Genomic DNA, 18,455 nt, shown 5'->3' with positions numbered 1-18,455 from the left:
GAGAAAAAAAAGTTTCTCTTGTTGATACCACACTTCCACTAAACAGTACCGGGATAGACACAACACTTAAAAAGTTAACGGCTACGACAACGGGGAAAAAATGTTTAAAAGAAGCCTTACGGTGGATCAGATTCCTTCCACCCAAATGTTATTTATGTGAAAATAAAAATGCCACCGCACACGTTTGCTTGAGGAATCCATCAGACCAGACCACCTCCATTTTGTGAGCCCACAGAACCCTCCCCATCTGGCTCTCCCCTCCTCACCCCTCCTCCTCTCCCATCCTCTGTGTGGAGAAAACCATGTTTCAGAACTGTGGGATGTTTATGGACGCGGAATCCAAAGAGTTGCCTTGGTATGTGCAAATACCTTTTACGTAGCCCATCTTAAATTACTTAAAAAAAAAATAAGAAAGAAAGAAAGAAAGAAGGCAATTTCAGAATACCTGTCTCCAGCTCTCCCTCCTAGGTCAACAAAGGCACCCATCTTGCACCATGAACAACAGGAAGGCCTAACCCAGAAGAAGCCTAAGATGAAAAAACAACACGATCTGTTACCTTGTACAGACTGGTGGAGATCGGAGATTTGATCGAGGAGTGGCCAGAGACAAACGGTATGTAAAATCCACCCTGAATGAAAGAGCTGAACCTCGGAGGAATAGAGTACAATCGGATGATCCACACTTTTTTTTATTAAAGTGTGCAAAATTTACAGACTTATTAAAGCGGTTGATCATCTGAAAAATGTTTCAGAAGACAGTTATCATCAATTTCTGAATAAGAATAACCACAAATTTAGTAACTTTGATTAGACTATTCTTATTTCTGTTAATGATAAGAGACAATAATGATGAACAATAGTTTATTGTTCATCCCCTTCAGTAGCACAAACCCTGCAATTTCTGCAGTCTGCCTTTGATGTCGTTCAGTCCCATTTAACTCAACTTAAGTTGGTGTTAAATCCAGAGAAATCCAAGTTCATGTTATTCTCAAATGGCAAAGAGTTGTTAGCTACGTCTCCTAAGATTAAAACAATTCAAGGAACTGAAATTGAAATGGTCACATCTTACAAGTATCTAGGGATCATTATAGATCAGAATTTGTCATTTAAGACTCACATTCAAAGGCTTGTGTCGAAGTTCAAACTAAAACTAGGTTACTTTTTTAGAAACCAATCCTGTTTCTCCCTCCAAGTGAGAAAACACTTGATTCATGCAACTTTTTTACCTTTATTGGATTATGGTGACCTGCTTTTTATGAATGCACCTGCCCACTACCTAAAGAGGTTGGATACTGTGTACCATTGTGCTTTACGTTTTATTACTAGCTATGGAAATCGTGTACAACATTCTTCTTTGTATGCTGCTGCTAAATGTCCATCTTTGCATATTCGCAGACTCTCCCATTGGTTGCTCTTTATCTAGAAATCTCTCCTTGGGCTGGTTCCATCTTATTTATGTGTTTATGTGTAAAAACCACAACCAATACAGCCTTCGTTCGCACAATATCATACAATTGATTGTCTCAAAAATCAGAACAGAATTGGGGAAAAAGGCTTTTAAATACGCTGCCCCTGCTTCCTGGAATAATCTGCAGAAGGAACTGAAATTATCAGAATTGCTTACATTGGGAGAGTTTAAGTCTGTCTTAAAGGAACGAGAGAACAGCTCTTTTACTCAGTGTGATTGTTTTTAATGTACTCTTAATTTGATCTGTTATTGTATATTTTACACACGTTGGTATGGGATATTGTATTTGTTTTAAATGTTATATACCTATGTGGTATGTGACTTTTGTTCGAATGATGCCAGGTCTCTCTTGGAAATGAGATTTTTAATCTCAATGAGATTTTTACCTGGATAAATAAAGGACTGATAAAATAATAAATAATAGACCTGCTATCTCCAATAGAAGGACACAGACTGTAATTGAGGAAATGCTAAAAACTGGGCTGAGAGATCAATTGTTATCCTCCATGACCATTATAACCAAAGCATAGAGTATGAGTTTAAAATTTGTTTTCAGTTTTCTAGAGAGGCCCCTTTGAGATGGCACCATCCTGGGAGAAACGGAACCTGGGCCGCCGTCTCCAGCCCGACTCGTTGGACCAGAACCAGGCGGTGGTTATAGCCAAGCTAGCAGACTGGAATCCAGCTACCACATCAGCAGTGACAAACCCAGTAAACAAGAATGACAGCCACAGGTGAGCAGGGAAACGACAAAGCGGAATAACCGTGTCAACTCCTCACTGAAACAATACAGCTTTGAGTTACACTCACACACCTACACAGATTGAAAAATTGTGTGCAGACCCGCCTCCAAACAAGAATAACAGAGGACTCTGTCAGGAATAGAAATATTGTCCTGCTATTAGTTGCTGCTATTTTTATAATCATCATTAACATTTCAGTGTTAATAGTGATGTTGCTTTCCTAGATGCATTCAGATGTTCAAACATATTGGTATCATATTAGTTTTTATTACAGGTCCAGTAAAAAGAACCACTTTAAACTGTGGATGTTAATGTTAATGTTTATGCAGACTGCAGGGTGAAAGAGTAACTCCAAAATGAGACAGGAAGTTATAGGCTTTTGAAGTTGCAGGCTTTGCAAAAGTGAAACCAAAACCAGAGTCTGAGTTTGTATAATGAGTTTATACATTTTACATAGAAGTTAAGATCATTACACACAGGATGGCCTGAGCCTGGTTGGTTGCCTAAGTTGAGGTCAACTAAGGTGCAGAGAGCAGATGCACACTCTGTGCACGCACAGACAGACAAATAGTGAGAGGTCATGACACGTACGCAGTACACAGCATGCACGCGCCCTCGCACGTGTACGCACAGACACACATACACACACACACTGTTGGGGTGTAGGTGAAAGTTGACTGATGAAGCAGTAGATGCACGATGCGAGAGCTGAGCTGGCTTACGGGAAACCACCGGGGAGAAGATGGAAGCCAGTGTACTTTTTAATTGTGCCTTAAGTTGTCAAATAGAACATTTGTGGTTTTGAAGCTGATGTATGTGATGACGCAATGAGGGGGCGTCACTAAATATACTCTGATGCATATAAAACTGTATTTTGATGTTAGGAGGATGAGATTGTGGGGCTGTCTGCTTACAGAGTCCGCTCATTCTCCCACGCGTGTCATTTCATTAAAATCATCGTCTTTACCCTTTGGACCAGTGTGGTTACTTGCATTCCTCCTGTGTTTCCTTCCCTATATTTTTGAACCTTAACAACTCCTCCTCTTGTCTCCCTTCCTCACCATCCTCACCAGAACGACAGGTCTGCACTCCAACGAGAGACCCCAACACACAGAGGAAACTCCAGGACTGGAATCTTCATGTGAAGAAAATATCGGTGATCATCGGTGACTCCAATGTGCACAGACTCCTCCGTCCTATAAAGCAGAGGGGTACAGATCGACAGATTTCCATGAGCGAAATGTTGCCACCCGGTGAGGCCCAGCTGGAGAAAGCACACTGTGGAAAATCTGGTTTTATAACTTTGGACTGAATACCAGTGATGGAGCTGAAAATGGGACTAAAGGCAGAGCAGTAAGCAATCTTTCTAAGGCCCTTCTTTGTGAAGAACAAGCCACATCGTTGCATCTGAACAACTTTATTACAGGTTTAGATGAACAGATTCCTGCACTTCCTACTTTGATATTCAGCACAGAGAAGGACAACATTCACTCGACCAGTAGAGCTGCAATGTGTATGTTAGAACAGTGGAACCAGTGTGTAAATGAGGCATCCCCCATAAGCCTTGAAAAGTGGGAGGAGAGTAGTGGTGTGATTCACCTTTCTTAAGTTCCAATGCTCAGCGGGTCCTTTGGACAGAAATAAGTTCTTCTTCTTTCAATTATTGTTTATTCTGTTCATTGTAGAATCAGCTAGGCTCCAGTGGTCAGGAGAAGCTTCTGCTATATGAAGCTGTTACAGTGCTTTTTGTTACATTGAACGAGAGTAGTTTTTCTTGTTGCTTGTTTGATCTACTGCCGTTTAAAAGATTATAATTACTGAAGTGAATGTGTTTTGAGACAGTTTACAGTGACACTGAAGCTCCACTCAACCAAGTGTGCCTCAACAGTCTGAAATGAAAAGATTTTTCTTCCTTTTTTTTATTTCTCTCCCTCTCATGCTTCTGTTTGGATTCCCATTGGACAAAGCACTTCGGTTTGTGTTAGCAGGCTGAAAACAATAATTTTGGATGTTTCTTTCGGCTCTTGAGGTGCCCTCATTGAGTGCGGTTTGCTCAGTGTCCTCGAGGGTATGTGAGGAGCCTTCCATAGTTGGGTTGTTGTGTTTTTACCCCAGCAGCTATTCATCTCCATCTCAACAGTTCATGACCAACATGCCGTGGCTGCCCCCTGTACCTGTTGAGTACCTTTACCCTCATCCACTGGAGCCTGGACCTCCAGCTGATTGCAGCCACTTTAGTGCAAGGAGGATATGATTGCGTTTTGTGTGACTGTCTGGCAGTTCACCCTTCCCTTTCTACCCAAACCCATTTTCCACTCCAGCCTCTACCCCACTCAGTTCAGACCCCTCCTCAGGCAGGGAGGGGTCTGAACTGACTGTCGCAGGATTCTCATTAATACAGGAAAGAAGGGACTGGAAGACGAGATGAGGACTTTTAGCAATTCTCCCCACCCCCAACCTTAACCCACCATCCAGTCCTGCCCCCCTTCTCTCCTCATACCGGTGCCCACAGTTCAGACCCCTCCTCAGGCCCCTTCCTGCCTGAGGAGGGGTCTGAAGTATTTCCCAGCCTTATAAAGAAAGGAGTGTCGGATGGGGCAGCCTTCCCGATCTCCAATCGGGCAGATTTACGCTTAAAGAATCCCATTGTGCTGTGTAAAAGAGAGAATTACACTGTGTCTCAGCTGGTGGTGGAACCAGACAGTCAGGCAAGTTCAGGACCGTGCACGTCCTCCTGCCTTCAAAAGAGGGGGGAGGAGGAGGTGAATAGTTCAGCCTTCCTTCTCCCCCCTCACCCTCACCCTTTACCCGTGCCCCTCCCTTTAGGCAGGGAGGGGTCTGAACTTCATTTCCTTGTTCATATTCACGTCCTCCTGCCCTCTATGAGGGGGCAGGAGGACGTGAATATTTCAGCCTCCCTTCTCCCCACTCACCCCTCCTCCTCCTCACCTCCTCTCTTTTACCTCGGCAGCCCATGACCGACATGCCGTGGCTGCCCCCTGTACCCGTTGAGTACCTGTACCCTCATCCACTGAAGCCTGGACCTCCAGCTGATTGCAGCCACTTTAGTGCAAGGAGATGATTGCGTTTTGTGTGACTGTCTTGCAGTTCACCCTTCCCTTTCTACCCTAACCCATTTTCCACTCCAGCCTCTACCCCACTCGGTTCAGACCCCTCCTCAGGCAAGGAGGGGTTTCAATCCCATTTCCCGCACCCCCAACCTTAACCCACCATCAAGTCCTGCCCCCTTCTCTCCTCATACCGCTGCCCACAGTTCAGACCCCTCCTCAGGCCCCTTACTGCCTGAGGAGGGGTCTGAAGTATTTTCCAGCCTTATAAAGAAAGGGAAGGCTGAAGTGGCAGACCGTCGTGCAAAAAACGAGCATCTCCTCCATGCACTGCTTACAGTCAAATGACAAAATATGTGAACTCTTTTTAAACAGGAAAAAGGAAGAAATTGTACACCAGAGGGTGCTGTATTTATTATGTAGCTGTTTTTTGTTTGTTTTTTTGTTTGTTTGTTGTCTCTTGTTTTTTCTCTCCATACAGGTGATCCAGGTGTTTTGTTTGTTTTCTTTCTTTCTTCTCCCCTTTCTCGCCATCTCTTCTCCCCTCAATTTTTCTTTCTCTCCCTTTCTTTCTTTCATTCTTTCTCCCTGTCCTATCTCCCAGTCATGTCTGTCCCGACTGTAACAACTGAAAATAAAATAAAATACACAATTATAATAAAGGTCAATCAAATGGACCAATATGGCAAGGCCATGATGATCCAGTTGGTAAAGTAAATCCGCTTGGCATCTCTCTTGGCCTTAAGACAACAATTCTGATGGCTAAAGATCCAAACGGGACAGGGGGGGGAAAAAAAAAAAAAAAAGAAATTGTACACCAGAGGGGGGCAAGAAGGAGAAAAACCGTTGTTCCTTCCCTCCCCCAGAAGGCAGTAGAATATCATGTTTTAAATGCCACTTTTTTGGGGGGGTAAAATTTCTTGACAAATATGTTTCTCTTTTTTGTTTTGTTATTTCGTCCCTCTTTGGTACAGCTACAAAACATGTGCGAGGTGTTGCCCCATGGGAAATTGTGCTATAGCTAGAAACCTGTGTTTTCATATATACATGCATATATAACAAGCTTTTTAGTTTCTCTGTTGCTTTGTTGAAGTTCTTTGTGTTTCAATAAACTCCCTGTATTTAAACAGTACTGCATTGACTTCAGTGTAAAATAAATGGGATCTGCACACACAAAACAAAACAGAAGTTAAACCCTCCGCCCCCCCGGAGACTCAAACAAACCACAGAGAAAGACATTCTATCTTTGACAGTGTATATATACATGTATTATATATAAGAGACAAATATTGTTCCTTCAGTGTGTTGCCATTACTACATTTGGCTCAATGCCTACATATATGTGTAAAAAGCAAATGTACGAGCTGTGATAACTGTTGCTGATAAGATGAAGAGTAGACTGATATATGAAATATTCCTTTATTGGGTGAGAAAAGCAGACCGTGTCATAACTGCTTTGAGTCATACAGAATAGATATCAGAGCCTTAAACAGGCTGACTTCTGTTTTTTTCTTTTCTTTCTTTTTTTTTTTAATTTCATAAAATTTTAATTCAATTGTTTCATTCCAGAACATTAACAAAAGTACATGAGAACCTCTGTACGCGGTCCAACTCAAACCCGGTGATCTCCAGAGAAATTAATTTTGACTGTAACTTAACGTGCAGAGGCACAACAGCTTATCTCCAGAGCGCACAAGCTGATCTCCTGATTTCTAATGTAGTTTTTCTTAAAAACTGCATTTCTAATACTTCACCCCTTTTCCTTTAAGCTACATTGGTTTTGTTATAGTTGAAGTTTCCAAATTCCACTTTACAAAAGTGAAGGAGAAAAAAAAAAGCACACAAACAGGCTGACTTCTGCTAAATGGGTCAAACTGGGCAGAAAGTATACAAAAACATAACATCCTTATAGGATATGATGTAACTCTATAGATCAACTTGCTTCAGAATATATAAAGCATATAAACAATTACAGCAATAGGATGCAACAAACACAGCAGTGCTACTAATCCAAAATACTCAAAGCTTCATAGAACTGAAACAAACATTTATTGTTAGCTCCATTCTGCTGCTGATACATACTTTGGGTTTCTGAATATTAAACTTGTTGCTGCCTTTCATAGTGTGGACGAGGACATGCCAAGAACAGGAAACACAAGAGAGTCAGCCGTCCGAGCTTCACAGGGCCCGTATCAGCTGAACCCATATTCAGCCCAACGCTGCCTCCAAATCTCCTCGTCCTCTCCTCCGCCTGCTGGGACCAGTAGGCAGCGCATCGCCTGCTACTGGGACCTTTCGGCAGCAGCAGCCAGGTAAAGCATGCACTGTGACTCACTGTCCCAGCACCACAGGCCCTCTCTCACACTGACATCTCTACTCATTTCTCTTGTTTTGCCCTGACCTGTGAGCCGCTGTGTGTGTGTATGTGTGCGTGCGTGCGTGTGCTGGCCTGTGCGTGTGTGTGTGTGTGTGTGTGTCTGTGTGTCTCTGTGTGTGACACAGAGAGAGGGAGAGAAAGGCACCTGACGTGCTTTGGAAAACCAAACCCTCAAACAAAGCAAAGAGACTGACAGATGCAACAAGAGATTGTATTATTTGTGGTAAGCCACGACGTCTTGCTCTCCAATTGTAGTCTGCGGCCCGAAGCCAAAGGAGCGGAGGAGCAGGTGACGCAGTGCTCCAAAGGCCTGCTTCTGCTCTCTCCCTTCTGCTGTCTCCTTCTGCAAGCGCTTCTGTGCAGGGAGACATCTTACCAAAAGGTTTACAGCTCTGTCTCCAGATAGGAGGGTCTGACAAAGACAGGGCGGCCACCCGTGGAGTCGGGGTAGGGTTCCGCATGCGTGGGCGCATCACATGACCTCTCTCCAACCACTGCCCCATCCTGCAAAGGTACTCTGAACGGTGCCATGTCGGGCGCCCACGGATGCGCCCGGACACAGGCAACACAGTGCCAGTGGAACCAGGCCCTTTGGACCTTCGTTTCTCCAATTGGGACCGTTTTGTCCCATCCTCTTTGGTCCGATTCGCCATATCTCCAGAACCGAAAAGGCCATCGGTGCCGGCACTTCACCACAGCGTCCGCCACCCATCAAAACCCCCGCCTACACACAAACATCAGCCCTCTACGCCTCTTACTTTTCCAGTTATTACACTTTTGTCCCATCCTCTCCTGGCTTTTCTCCCCTTAACCCTAACCCTAACCCCCTAACCCTAACCCCCCCTTCATTCCCCAAACCTCACTCATGTGAGGAACCCTCATGTTCAATAGTTCATTAACATTGTTTTAAAACACATTGAAAAATACACAACATCACTGCAAAAAAACAAAAAAATACACAAAAAAATACACAAAAAACTCTAAAATATCTTGAAAAAACATCAAAAACTTCATTTCTATTTGTTCACATTGTTTGTAAATAGTTAAAAATAATTTTTCCTGTTAGTATTGTGTACAACGTTGTTTATCTTTAAAACATGCAAAATTCATAATTAAAAATATAATTAAAAGCACCAAAAATGAATAAACAGAAAAAAATATAAAAACCACCAAAAACACCAAAAAAATATTTAAAATCAGTTCATAAAATACTAAAAACACTTTCAAACGAAGTTTCATTTAAAACTTTTATGTTGGTTAAAAACTATTAAAAAACCTTAAAAAACAATTTTGTATTACTCAATTATATGCACATTTTCTATTTTCTATTTTTTTCATCACTATTGGCAAGGCTGCAAAAACTCCAAACATCAGTTCATTGAAAACTGCATTTTCAGTTTACTTCATCAGAGGCTATATAAGGGGAGGAGTGCTGAACACCCTCATTCTTGCCCTGACAGCCGAAGGAGCAACATCTCCTGATAGCTTACAGCAGCCAGTTTTTCAGTTTGTACAGCGTGTGCCCTGGCCTGAAGAAGACCCTGTTGGGTCGAAACGTTGCCCCGGGCACACTACTAATTGGCCTATTTTGAATTTATTAAAAATTAATTAATTTTTTTATTTTTATTAAAAAAATCACTTTTTTCGTTCTTTTCATTTTATTATCTTTTTTGCATTATTAATTAGATACATTACCATTCATACCTACATTCATAAATAACAAACAAATACATTTTATTAAACTATAATACCAAAGGCTGCATCATCCACACAATTTCATTATTAGATAACAAAGGCTTCACCAGAGACAAGACAAACAACACAACAAAAAACAAAACAAAAAAATGGTCTACCTGGAGGATGACCAGGATTGGATCCCTGTACGGTACCGGGACGGCGCTTAGTGCCTGGTGGCCGTAACAGGCAGTGGAGTAGCGGGAGGGCCCAAGGGAAGGACCGTGCACCTCCGCGTCCCTTTAGGGACCGGAACACTTTTCCTCTCCCTAACCCCTAACCCCTAACCCTAACCCCTATACCTCGGTCCTCCCCAGGGAGGACGGGGCCGTAACCCACCTCCTAACCCTACCCTAGTTCAGTATCCCGCAGCAGGAGTATGAAAAGGTGTCCACTTCTCTTAAAGACATGATCGTGGGGATTTTCATCAAAAACAGTAAGTTTGAGAAAGCAGAAGAGGTGCTGATGAAACACTTTCCTCCCAAAAATATTGGAAAGAGAGCAATATTCATGGGTCTCATCAGGAAAAAGAATAAGATTCATGACGTCATTGAGCAAATCAACTTTCAGCAGTTCAAGGAGGAAAGGGGTCGCTCCCGTATGCAGACCAAGATCAATCGACCCCAATCTCAAGACCAGGATTGGTCTTCTTGGGACCGGGGAGGGAGGGGCCCGGGAGGGAAGGACCGTGCATACCTCGGTCCTCCCCAGGAGGACGGGGCCGTAACCCACGTCCTAACCCCTAACCCTAACCCCTAACCCTAACCCCCCCTGCCCTGTAGATCCACTTAGTGTGGCCCCCTTTCCCTGGCGGGTTGCAGAGTATGGGGGTGCCTACTGGGGTCAGCGGGGGAGCTGGCCCCAGGGAGGGGTCACTTGCCCCTCCCTTCCTTCCCTCCCCATCTCCAGCTGCCTCCCTCTTCTCGCTCCACCACAGTCACCCACACATGCAGGGCCTTGGGGTAGGGGTGTGTCACCAGGGTGCAGGGGAGGCATCCCCCCCTCTGTCCCCTTCTGGCTGCCTCTGCCTCAATTTTATCCCACAACTTAGACATTCACATTACTCACACTCTCATTACACATACATATAGGATCTTGGGGGTGGGCACGCCACACAGAATCCAAATTACCATCAGGGTGTACACCTCACCCCTGGCGTCGTTGCCCACCTCTCAATTTTAAATACACGTAGACATTGAGGGCTAGCAGGAGGGGCTATACGCTTACCTGCTGCTCTGGCAGGTAGCTCCATGCCCTCCTGGGTTTTAAATGCACCTTAGAACACACATACATCAACACTACATATGAGCGGGTGGAGGGAGGTTTGGAGTCTTCACACACCCCCGTTTTCTGCGGCCTGCTGGAGCGGGGGGCTAGGAGGAGGAGTTGGCCGTCCGACTGGGGTCTGGAATGTGGGGCCTCCCTGCTGCTGCGGAGTCGGGGCGGTCTGCTTCTCCCCACCGCAGGGAAAAGGGTAACACCACCTGGGTCTGGGTGCAGTTTCCCCCTCCAGGGGCAAGGGTACCCGGACCCGGTTCTTAGAGTACGCTTGGGGAGAGTGATTGTGTGTACAGCGTCTCTTTATGTCTGTCTCCGCGTTGGTTGAGTGTGGAATAATTGCCTATGAGAGCATGAGGGTGGGAATGGATGTTTGTATCTGTGTGTGCCTGTATGTCTGTGTCTATATGTCAGGTTGGGTATCAGACGCCACCTCTCTGGGGACATCTCAGGCCCTCCAAGGTTTGGAGGCCTATCTCCCCCCACCACTTCCCCTGCCGGTGGTGGACGGCCTCAGACATCGGTGCGTTGGTGGTTCTCTGTGTCCGGGGGTGGGCGCCCAGGTACACACCGGCTCACTCCTTGGCGGCTGCTTATCGGGGCCTGGAGCCTGGGGCTCGCTCGGGCCACTTCGGAGGCGGGGTGTCCTCGGCCTCTCGGCCCAGGGCTCGGTCACTCAGGCACAGCTGGCTGCCGGCGGAGCTCACGGGCACGTCACTGCAACCCCCCCGGCTTCTGCTCCGCGGCTGCTGAGTGACCCCTCATCTGGGACTCTCCTCAGCTCTTTCTGGGATAGTGACGCGGCTGCCCCTCTGTTGGTCTTCCTTGGTCTCTTGTGTTCTGGGGGCCTCTGGATGTCTGGAGTTTTGATCTCCTCCATACCTGCTTCATGCCCTGGAGGACGGGGCAGTGGCCCCCCACACCCTCTAGCAGATCATTACATGAAGGAACCTTTTAAAAACAAGCGCGTTCATGCTCACAGGTATACACACAGGTGATCACACACAAACTACACCCTTTTTGGCTCTTACCTCAAAGCACACTGTGCGCTGTCGATCTTACGTGCTGCACAATAATGTTTAATATTTAGTATTTACTGTCATATTCCCATAGATCATTGTGATGTTGTTTATTACTCTCGTTTTCTTCTGCTTGCTTTCTCTTTCTTTCTCAACAGGTGAACCAGATGATCGATATATGTATTTTTTGTCTGCTTATTTTGTTGGTTTTTGGTTTTTTGCCCTTTTTCCCCGTCCCTCTTCCCCGCTGTTTTTCTTTCCCTCTTTCTTTCTCCCCTTTCTTTCCCCCAGTTAAGTCTGTCCCGTATTCAGCAAGTGAAAATAAAATAAACAATAAAAGGTGAATCAAATGGACCATTACGGCAAGGCTGGGATGGTCAATTTGGTAAAGTAAATCCGTTGGGCATCTTTCTTCGCCTTTAGACAATAATTCTGATGGCAAAAGAACCAAACGGGACAGGTCAAAAAAAAAAAAAAAAAAAAAAAAAAAAGATCCACTTAGTGTGTCTCTCTGTGTGTGTGTGTGTGTGTGTGTGTGAGTGTGTGTGTGACAGAGAGAGAGTGCCACTTGCTGTGTATTTCAACACAAAAGGCAGTACTCTTACTGTTTGGGATTATCTGGGGAAAGTGCTTTTGTGTACTAGGCTTTCTCTATATTTTCAGGTTTCTTTTCACTTTTGTATTGTACAAATTACTTCTTTGTCTGTGTAGCTTTAAGCTTTAGTGTAAAATAAATGGGATCTGCACACAGAAAACAAAAGAGGAGTTAAAGCCTCCCCCCCCCCAGACACTCAAACAAAGCACAGAGAAAGACAGACCCACAAGGCCATTCTGTTATTGCGTTAACTGATCATGTGTTGCCCTGCCACTTGCAGGCCTCATCCTGCCGCACATATGTGTGCACCAGGACATGCCAGGAACAGGAAACACAAGAGAGTCAGCCATCCAAGCTTCACAGGGCCCGAATCAGCTGAACCCATATTCAGCCCACCGCTGCCTCCAAATCTCCTCCTCCTCTCCTCCGCCTGCTGGGACCAGTAGGCAGCGCATCGCCTGCTACTGGGACCTTTCGGCAGCAGCAGCCAGGTAAAGCATGCACTGTGACTCACTGTCCCAGCACCACAGGCCCTCTCTCACACTGACATCTCTACTCATTTCTCTTGTTTTGCTCTCATTTCTCAGCCGCTCTGTGTGTGCGTGCGTGCGTGTGTGTGTGTGTGTGACACAGAGAGAGAGGGGCCGAAAGAGAGCCACACAGAATGACAGGCAGGCAGATCACAAAGCACTGAAATTCAAATTTTGCCCTGTAGATCCACTTAGTGTGTCTCTCTGTGTGTGTGTCTGTGTGTGTGTGTCTCTCTCTCTGTCTTTTACACAAACAGCACATGTCACTGCATTTTCAGCACCTTTCATATGCAGTGCAGTGCTGTTGCCCTGCTAGGCGCCCTCCTGTGGACAAGACAGGCAATTGATTGTCACAACCTTGAAAGGTATAGAGAGCATGGAATGCCATGGCTGCCCCAAGTGATGAAGAGGATTCCAGGGAAGACTGAAAAGCACACGCGGAACAAGGTCTTGGTGCTGGTCAGCTCAGTGGGACTTATCATGAATAAGGATTTTGTGTCCTATGAGAAACTGAAGGACCTACTCCTGGAGCTGAAGATGACACAGGCAGAGCTCCAAAAGTACAGGATCCTTTCCACATCAGTTTGTGAAAAAGTTTTCGGCTTCACTCTCTATAAGCTCCACTACGATATCCTTTATCGAATGGGGAACCCAAAACCCCATACGGAGAAAAAGTTGCCTCCAGATCTTCCCCTGGAGATGGAGGAAGAGGATGCACCTGTACTTGAAGAGGATGAGGAACCTGACCTATTGCAGACGAGAGCTGTGTACATGCCCGCTCACACCAGCAGACACTGGACACAGCAGGAAGAGGGATTTATCAACCTTGATCCAACAATCTCCACTGGCGTGGCATACAAGGAGTATGTCGGACAATGCAAAGCAGCAAGACTACCTGCAAGGTCGTACAAGGGCTTTGGGAGAAAGCGAAGAGACCTTCTCAGGAATGAATAGGCATGCAAGTTGATTTCCTGTTCTAATGATGTCCTTTTTTTAAATTTTGACTTTATGTTAGAACTAGCAATTTCAAAAAAACAACAAAAAAACAACCCACCCCTCTTTCTCTTATTTTGACTTTATGCTTAGAACTAGCAATTTCAACAAAAACAACAAAAAATTTGAATTTTTGGTTTTTGTTTGGCAATTTCAGAATACCTGTCTCCAGCTCTCCCTCCTAGGTCAACAAAGGCACCCATCTGCTGCTGCTGCCCCTTTGAGATGGCAGCATCCTGGGAGAAACGGAACCTGCTTGACTTCCAGGTGTGAGAACTTGCAAGTGTCCAGAATCAGGAGAGATTGGGGGACCCACTTTAGCAGGATCATCTGTGAATAGACTGGATAGAAATAAGTTCTTCTTCTATCAGTTATTATTTATTCTGTTCATTATAGAATCAGCTACTGTTCTGCCAGACCTGAGAAACATGTTCCCAGTTCAGTTCACATCTTACTTACACTGACAACTTTGTTTTGGCTGTATATTTGTTTAGTTTTATATATATATAACTTGTTTTACAATTTATCTACCAGGTCGCACTAAGACGATGTACATTTCAATCTGTCAAGTTTAGTTCATAAATATGTTTGTTCTGGGTAGATCATTGCTTGAGAAATCTTCTTTACAAAATGACTGTTGTGTACTAAAAGGGGGGGAAAAAAATAAAATGTGTACTTCACATTACGGTTGAAACTGGGGTTTTTTAAAAAAAAAAAAAGTTATTTTATATAAACAATTTTTGCTCATAACCAATTAAAAAAATATTTTTTCCAAAACAAATTCTTTGAAGAAATGTACCTCACATCTTCCCACCTGCTTTCACTGCATAACAGCCCACACTAGTGAAACAAGACCCAGTAAAAGAGCCTGAAAGGAGTTCAGAAGTGCCCTGAAGCACCAATTTTGCCCGCAGGCACCGCAAGAGCCTTTATGTTTGTCACAAAGATAACTGCTAGACTCCACATACAGTGGTGAAGATGAAAATTATTTATTTCTTACTCTTCTTATATTTATTGTTTGTTTACTTGCACTGCTGTAACTGGAGCCTCCTCATCTCGTCTCTCTATATACTGTACTGTATGTAGCGGAGATGACAATAAAGTTTACTTTGACTTCAGCAGCGAGCAGGCGCACCGAGGGCTCTCGCGCTCACTTTTCGTGTATAGAATTTCGAAAAAACATCGGTGCAAATTTTAAGTCTGTATCATAATGTCTGCTGTTTTCGTGTTTGTTTGTGAAGCGAGATCGATCAACTGCAGACCAGACAACAAACGACGGAGGCACCAGACAAGTGCAATCAAACGACGAGTTTATTAACACAGGAGAACAACCATCAGCATATGGCCTGTTTTGCTCTGACAAAAATACACTGGGTTCTGGTTTTATAACATAGAGGATCACGCCCCCATGTACACGTCAAATACAGGTCAAAAATACATTGTTTACAGACAAGGGTACATCATGTACATCTTAATAACTATAAACAGACATCTAACTTCTCTTTTCTATATCACTTGCCTTTTACGGTAATAAACTTCAAGCTTCAGGGTCTCTAAGAGCTAATAATGGACACTCGTCATTAATTACTAAGTAGACTAAATTGCAGCAAGTCTCAAGAAGGAGCAGAAGACACTTGGGCCTTCGCTCAGGCCTGTTGCTAGATTTATGTGTATTGTAAGCATGCATGCAATTAACCTGCTATGTTCTCATCTACCCTCAACATGTATCACCTGGAAACTCTCACCAGTGAAGCTTAAAACCCTCTTGGATGGAACATCAACTCTAAACAAGCACAGATATGCAATGTGTATAAAATGAACTCTACCTGTGCATAGAATGAATGTGATGACAAACATATTCAATGCAATATGAACCCTGTAAGGAATATTACTGATAAAATAATACTGTAAACCATATTATTAATGCATTCATCATAAGGCAGATTATATCGTAGCAATAAAAGAATCTCTGAATCCCAACATTCCTTCTTTTGACATTCCAACAAGGAATGTCACCACATTTCATGTTGTATCCCTCCCTTTGTTCGTATTTTTGTTTTATTTTGCGAGTTGGTTATCAGATGCCGCTCCAGCCAGCCAGAGACTCCCCCGCCAAGCAAATGGACGATAGAAAACCCATCTGTGCATATGCCATTCCCAATATGCGCTGCCTGATGTCGGGGCAGCATGAGCATGAGCAACCTTTTTTATTTTTTTTTTATTTTTTTATTTGCCGTCGACCACCACCAGGCCGCCGACCCCGGTAGTCCCCCCCACTACTGGGCGTGACCTCGAATTGGCAGTAGTCCAGTTGAAAGTGGAGGTGGACAGAGAAAGGTGAGTAGCTTGAAGGAAGCGATATCGATTCTTTAAATCCTGAATTGACTGAATATAAATGTATTTTACCAGAAATGCCAGAATCTCAGGTTAAAGCTCACAAAACTATTTCAACAACCAGCAAATGAGAGCAGGAAACGCATTCCACATAAATGGGTAAACACAGAGCGGACCCGACGCATCAGAATTAGCTTAGTGGCGTCGGGGCTGAAAGCCATTAATTCCCTCTTACTTTTGCTGTTTTTCTTCCAACACGATAAAAACCACAGTTCATGCACAGCTCTCACTGTACTTCAAGAACAGTTTCCCATCTCAAACATCTGTTTTCCGCATTAATCATTCGCTTATTACCCATCGCAATGTTCCCTCTAAGCTGCGCCCGTGCGCAATTGCGCATTGCTGGCACGGTCTACTATGGAAAAAACATGGCAATAAAACAGCTGACCACCATAAAATAGTCTTGATGCAGTGGAACTGATATGATAGAGTGGTGTGAATGTGATTGAGAATATATACATATACTGTGTGTGTGTCGGTCGCAAAAAAAACGGCCCGTAGAGCCGCCTCCTTGAAGTGAATAACGGGAGCCTGCTCTGTTTTTTTGTGTGTGCTCTCAGCAAGGGAGGGGACGGGTGCAACAAAAACAGCCACCTGTTTGCTGGGCAGAGGGGGGAGGGGCAGTCGTCACTCTCCCAGTGGCATGTCAACAGACGGGGGGGAAGAGAGAGAGATCGTTTTTTATCTTTTTGGATTCAAGTGCACATTTGAAGTCTGTGGCTGTATCCCAATTCATGGTCTGCAGCCTTAAAGTACGCAGCCTCAACGGTCCTCAAGGGCCGCGTACTCAAAGACGGCTAAGGCCGGAAGTGCGAGGCTTGTGAAATGGGACGATCTAGCCTCCGTGGCGCTGCCCAGGTTGCCTAGCAACCATGATAGCTGGAAACGTGTGGTTGACAGAAATGAAGGAGAACATTTGTTTGTTTCTACACGAGCTTTGTGTGATTTAATAAGTATCTGAGGCTGAGACCACAGGACTGTAAAACATGATTGTTGGACTTCATTTCTGTACTGAACAGTCATTTTAAGATTAGCTAGTAAGTAACAATTAGTTAATGTTGTTCATGAGACTAAAGTCAGTGTAAATATGATATGGCCAATATTATAGTTATTATATTAATCATTATTAGTTATTACAGCACTGAGTTTGAAGTCTTAAATCAATTCACTTTTATTGTCACATCACATGTGAAGGTACACTGGTACAGCACATGTGAGTGAACTCTGTGTCAAATAATGAGCTCCAGTAAAGATTCAAGTTGTAGTTGTTTATATGTCCTATCACCTTAAATCTTCACTCAAAGACAAGTGTCTTTGACAGTGTATATATACATGTATTATATATAACAGACAAATATTGTTCCTTCAGTGTGTTGCCATTACTACATTTGGCTCAATGACTACATATATGTGTAAAAAGCAAATGTACGAGCTGTGATAACTGTTGCTGATAAGATGAAGAGTAGACTGATATATGAAATATTCCTTTATTGGGTGAGAAAAGCAGACCGTGTCATAACTGCTTTGAGTCATACAGAATAGATATCAGAGCCTTAAACAGGCTCACTTCTGTTTTTCTCTTTTCTTTCTTTTTTTTTAATTTCATAAAATTTTCATTCAATTGTTTCATTCCAGAACATTAACAAAAGTACATGAGAACCTCTGTACGCGGTCCAACTCAAACCCGGTGATCTCCAGAGAAATTAATTTTGACTGTAACTTAACGTGCAGAGGCACAACAGCTTATCTCCAGAGCGCACAAGCTGATCTCCTGATTTCTAATGTAGTTTTTCTTAAAAACTGCATTTCTAATACTTCACCCCTTTTCCTTTAAGCTACATTGGTTTGGTTATAGTTGAAGTTTCCAAATTCCACTTTAAAAGAGTGAAGGGACAAAAAAAAAGAAGCACACAAACAGGCTGACTTCTGCTAAATGGGTCAAACTGGGCAGAAAGTATACAAACACATAACATGCTTATAGGATATGATGTAACACTATAGATCAACTTGCTTCAGAATATATAAAGCATATAAACAATTACAGCAATAGGATGCAACAAACACAGCAGTGCTACTAATCCAAAATACTCAAAGCTTCACAGAACTGAAACAAACATTTATTGTTAGCTCCATTCTGCTGCTGATACATACTTTAGGTTTCTGAATATTAAACTTGTTGCTGCCTTTCATAGTGTGGACGAGGACATGCCAGGAACAGGAAACACAAGAGAGTCAGCCGTCCGAGCTTCACGGGGC

At 43.8% G+C, this 18,455-nt stretch overlaps 1 protein-coding gene and 1 long non-coding RNA gene across 5 annotated transcripts; both read left to right on the top strand.

Annotated features, from left to right (window-relative positions):
• The first annotated feature begins 112 nt into the window (after window positions 1-112).
• On the top strand, window positions 113-6,066 carry LOC109200354 (uncharacterized). The gene is made up of 4 exons (XR_002060524.2): window positions 113-355; window positions 456-613; window positions 2,025-2,202; window positions 3,285-6,066. It is a non-coding gene; the product is annotated as an uncharacterized LOC109200354 (long non-coding RNA).
• A 1,337-nt stretch (window positions 6,067-7,403) lies between these two features.
• On the top strand, window positions 7,404-18,431 carry LOC109200351 (uncharacterized). 4 transcript variants are annotated; one of them, XM_019355888.2, is made up of 3 exons: window positions 7,404-7,591; window positions 12,563-12,773; window positions 13,070-13,924. In XM_019355888.2, the coding sequence occupies exons 2-3, from the start codon at window positions 12,598-12,600 to the stop codon at window positions 13,764-13,766; spliced, it is 873 nt and encodes a 290-aa protein (XP_019211433.1). In that variant the 5' UTR covers window positions 7,404-7,591; window positions 12,563-12,597; the 3' UTR covers window positions 13,767-13,924. The 4 variants fall into 4 exon arrangements, 2 of the variants coding, with proteins under 2 accessions (XP_019211433.1, XP_019211432.1); XR_002060520.2 differs by lacking the exons at window positions 7,404-7,591; window positions 13,070-13,924 and adding an exon at window positions 18,392-18,431 and having other exon boundaries at window positions 12,382-12,773; XR_002060519.2 differs by lacking the exons at window positions 7,404-7,591; window positions 13,070-13,924 and adding an exon at window positions 13,963-14,457 and having other exon boundaries at window positions 12,382-12,773.
• Window positions 18,432-18,455: the final 24 nt, after the last annotated feature.

Source organism: Oreochromis niloticus, unplaced genomic scaffold (assembly GCF_001858045.2).
Source record: "Oreochromis niloticus isolate F11D_XX unplaced genomic scaffold, O_niloticus_UMD_NMBU tig00006735_pilon, whole genome shotgun sequence".
Lineage (NCBI taxonomy): Eukaryota > Metazoa > Chordata > Actinopteri > Cichliformes > Cichlidae > Oreochromis > Oreochromis niloticus.
This window is presented reverse-complemented; position numbering and strand designations above follow the sequence as displayed.